This window comes from Vigna angularis, chromosome 1 (genome assembly GCF_016808095.1).
Source record: "Vigna angularis cultivar LongXiaoDou No.4 chromosome 1, ASM1680809v1, whole genome shotgun sequence".
NCBI classification, from domain to species: Eukaryota; Viridiplantae; Streptophyta; class Magnoliopsida; order Fabales; family Fabaceae; genus Vigna; species Vigna angularis.
In genome coordinates, this window is record NC_068970.1 from 16,860,470 (window position 1) to 16,863,616 (window position 3,147).

General features: G+C 34.1%; 1 protein-coding gene across 1 annotated transcript; it reads left to right on the plus strand.

The window, feature by feature from the left end:
* The first annotated feature begins 776 nt into the window (after window positions 1–776).
* LOC108331694 (plant intracellular Ras-group-related LRR protein 5) lies at window positions 777–3,147 on the plus strand. The gene is made up of 3 exons (XM_017566572.2): window positions 777–1,451; window positions 1,906–2,822; window positions 2,901–3,147. The coding sequence occupies exons 1-3, from the start codon at window positions 941–943 to the stop codon at window positions 3,021–3,023; spliced, it is 1,551 nt and encodes a 516-aa protein (XP_017422061.1). The 5' UTR covers window positions 777–940; the 3' UTR covers window positions 3,024–3,147.

The window sequence follows — 3,147 nt, forward strand, 5'->3', positions numbered from 1 at the left end:
ATATTAAATTAAATTTTAAATATTTTCATCAATTTGAATATTTTTAATTAAGTTGTTATTAAATTTTTTTCTGTCTATTAATATTCAAAACTTGTTTTTATGTATTTTAGTTAAATCCATGCTATTTTATTTTGTTCGATAATTAAATTACATTATTCTTATCTTAATTCATAATATTGTAATTGTGTTAAAAACGGTGAGATTTTATAATTAATAAAATTACATTATGATAAATTTAAAATAATAAATAATTTTTTTAATTTAATATTATGCTATATTAATCATAAAACCTAATCTTTTTTCTGACACACGAAATATAAAGAACAAAACTTTTAAGAAAGAAAAACATACCACCCAATTCAAAAAATAGTTAAATAACAAATACTCAATTAAAAAATATAAATTTTTAAAATATTTAATAAAAAAGTTAATAATAAACATAATTAAAATTACAAAGGAGATTTTTGAGAAACTTAAAATTTAACAAAGTCTTCGCTAAATAACATGTGCAAATTTAAGATGTCTTAATTAAATCTGAAGAGAAAATAAAGCATTTAAATTGAGATCAAAATGAGAATACCTGATCAGAATTAAAAAATATAGTTTTAAATAATGAAATTCTATAATTAAACTGATTGAGTTATTATGATATATTTATATAATTTAAATTTTTATTAAATTTATTGTCCGAAAACGTATTTTAATGATTGAAGTTAAATTTTCTATAAGAATCAATTACTTATGGAGAGAGGTGACATTCATTTTCAATTCCTTTAAGATTTTTCTGAAAGGAAAGTGTTTATTTTCTATTTTTCTCGGCAGCCTGTCTGAGCCTGCAAGGATAGTTTGTGTCTATGCTAGAATAAGATAAAAAGCCAAATCCTGAAAGCACAAAGGAACACATTGAAGCCTCTCTCCTTCTTCCATTATAGCAATAATCATGGCTCCGATGCTTGAGAGTGAAAAAGACCCTCCAAAACGACCTTCACGTGCCTTTCTGGACACAGTTGAAGAAATCACCGCAATTTATAGGTCACTGCCACCTCGACCTTCCATTGAAGAGGTGGAAGCTGCCACGTCCACTGTGGATACCCTCAACAACGAGGAACAAACCAAACTCCACCAAATCTCAATGCAAAAGCCTCCTCGCGATGTCCCCGAGGACCTCTTCTCTGTCCTGCAGCAACTCAAGAAGACCATGCTCCTTTTCCATACCCAACAACACAGGAGAGAGGCTCTTCAACTTCTTGAGCTCGAAAACATGTTTCAAACATTCGGTCATCTCATTCAGAGGGCTTCTGAATTGGTCTCTGGAGATATCCACAAGAGAAGTCTTCCCTCTATACCTGAAGAACTCGTAGTGATCACTGACCAAACTGAAACTTTGGTGAAGGAAGACGAAGAATCACAGAAGAATGATTTCCAAATGATACAGCTGTCCTTCTCTACAGGTTAGTATTATGGGAAATAACCAATTTCGTTTTTACTTGTTATTATTATTTTAGTGATTATGTTCTCTCATCTACTTATTGTTCATGGATTATGGTTAAGATTTCAAACACCTTTTTGTTTTTCTCTCTTACGTGAAAGAAAAACAAATTTACTTAGCGTTTGTATGCTTTATGAAATGTACAAAAATGGTTTCATAGTTGCTTGATTACTTTGACAACTTATCAATTAGGTAGATCGCTGGGATACTTGTCTTGCTAGAAGTCTTAAATTTCGGTCACGGTCATGGTTCGTTGCGATACTTGATATAGCGAAAATTTATGGACAGGTATTTCTGATGTGTAGTGCAGTCACAGATACCCTAAAAACTTTTATGTTGAAACTGAGATTGTGGTCGTGGAATGTTTTTCGAAACCTTGATTTGCTATGATGTTCTTCCCTTTATTAATTTTGTAGGGAATGGAAGCACTGAGAAATTAAGTCTAATGAAAGTTGCTACTCTTATTGAAAGTTGTGCTGGTACTGGAGCTACAACCCTTGAACTTAGAGGGAAGTTGGAGGATCAGATGGAGTGGTTGCCGGTGTCAATTGGGAAATTATCTGATGTCACTGAAATGGACCTATCAGAAAACAGAATCATGGCTCTTCCTACAACCATTGTGGGACTCAAGGCTTTAACAAAGCTTGATCTTCACTCAAACCAACTTATAAACCTTCCCCATTCATTTGGGGAATTGATAAACCTTGTTGATCTTGACCTCCACGCCAACAGATTGAAATCACTTCCTGCTACTTTTGGAAACTTGACAAACCTCATTGATCTAGACTTGAGCTCAAATGGGTTCACAAATTTACCAGAGACAATTGGGAATTTGAGCAGCTTGAAGATATTGAATGCTGAGACCAACGAGCTTGAGGAACTGCCTCACACAATTGGAAATTGCTCATCACTATCTGAGCTCAAGTTGGATTTCAATCAGCTAAAGGCCTTACCTGAGGCAATTGGGAAGCTTGAAGGGTTGGAGATTCTCACTTTGCACTATAATAGAGTTAAGAGGTTGCCTTCCACAGTGGGCAATCTATGCAATTTGAATGAACTTGATGTTAGCTTTAATGAGCTCGAATTTATACCAGAGAATCTGTGTTTTGCAACTAATTTGAAGAAATTAAACTTGGGGAAGAACTTTGCGGACTTAAGAGCCTTGCCAACATCAATTGGAAATCTTGAAATGCTTGAGGAGTTGGATATAAGTGATGATCAAATAAAATCTTTACCAGAGTCTTTCAGGTTCTTGTCCAAGTTGAGAGTTTTTCGAGCTGATGAGACCCCCCTTGAGGTGCCACCCAGAGAATTGGTCAAGTTGGGTGCTCAGGTAAACCTTTAGATTCACTTGTTCCTACTTTGTCACCTTCTCTATTTACTTAACTCTTTGCTCCTTGTTCTTCACCAGGAAGTTGTGCACTATATGGCTGATTTTGTCACCAAAAGGGACGCAAAAATCGTGCCATTAAAGAAGAAAAAGAAGGGGTTCTGGTCCTGGTTTTGCTCCATATTTTGTTCTAAGCTTGAATGATAATCGAACAAAGTCTATGCTAATTTATGTTTCTTGTGCTTGTATTTTGTCTGTCTGCTGCATATGATTGAAACACCTTGTTTTTTCCTAATAGAAAGTAATCTGCAACCTTTTAACTTTGTTT

Coding starts and splice junctions, on each gene's coding strand:
- LOC108331694 (XM_017566572.2), top strand. CDS start 941: ATGGCTCCGATGCTTGAGAGTGAAAAAGACCCTCCAAAACGACCTTCA. Junction 1,452..1,905: donor ACAGCTGTCCTTCTCTACAG/GTTAGTATTATG, acceptor TTAATTTTGTAG/GGAATGGAAGCACTGAGAAA. Junction 2,823..2,900: donor TGGTCAAGTTGGGTGCTCAG/GTAAACCTTTAG, acceptor GTTCTTCACCAG/GAAGTTGTGCACTATATGGC.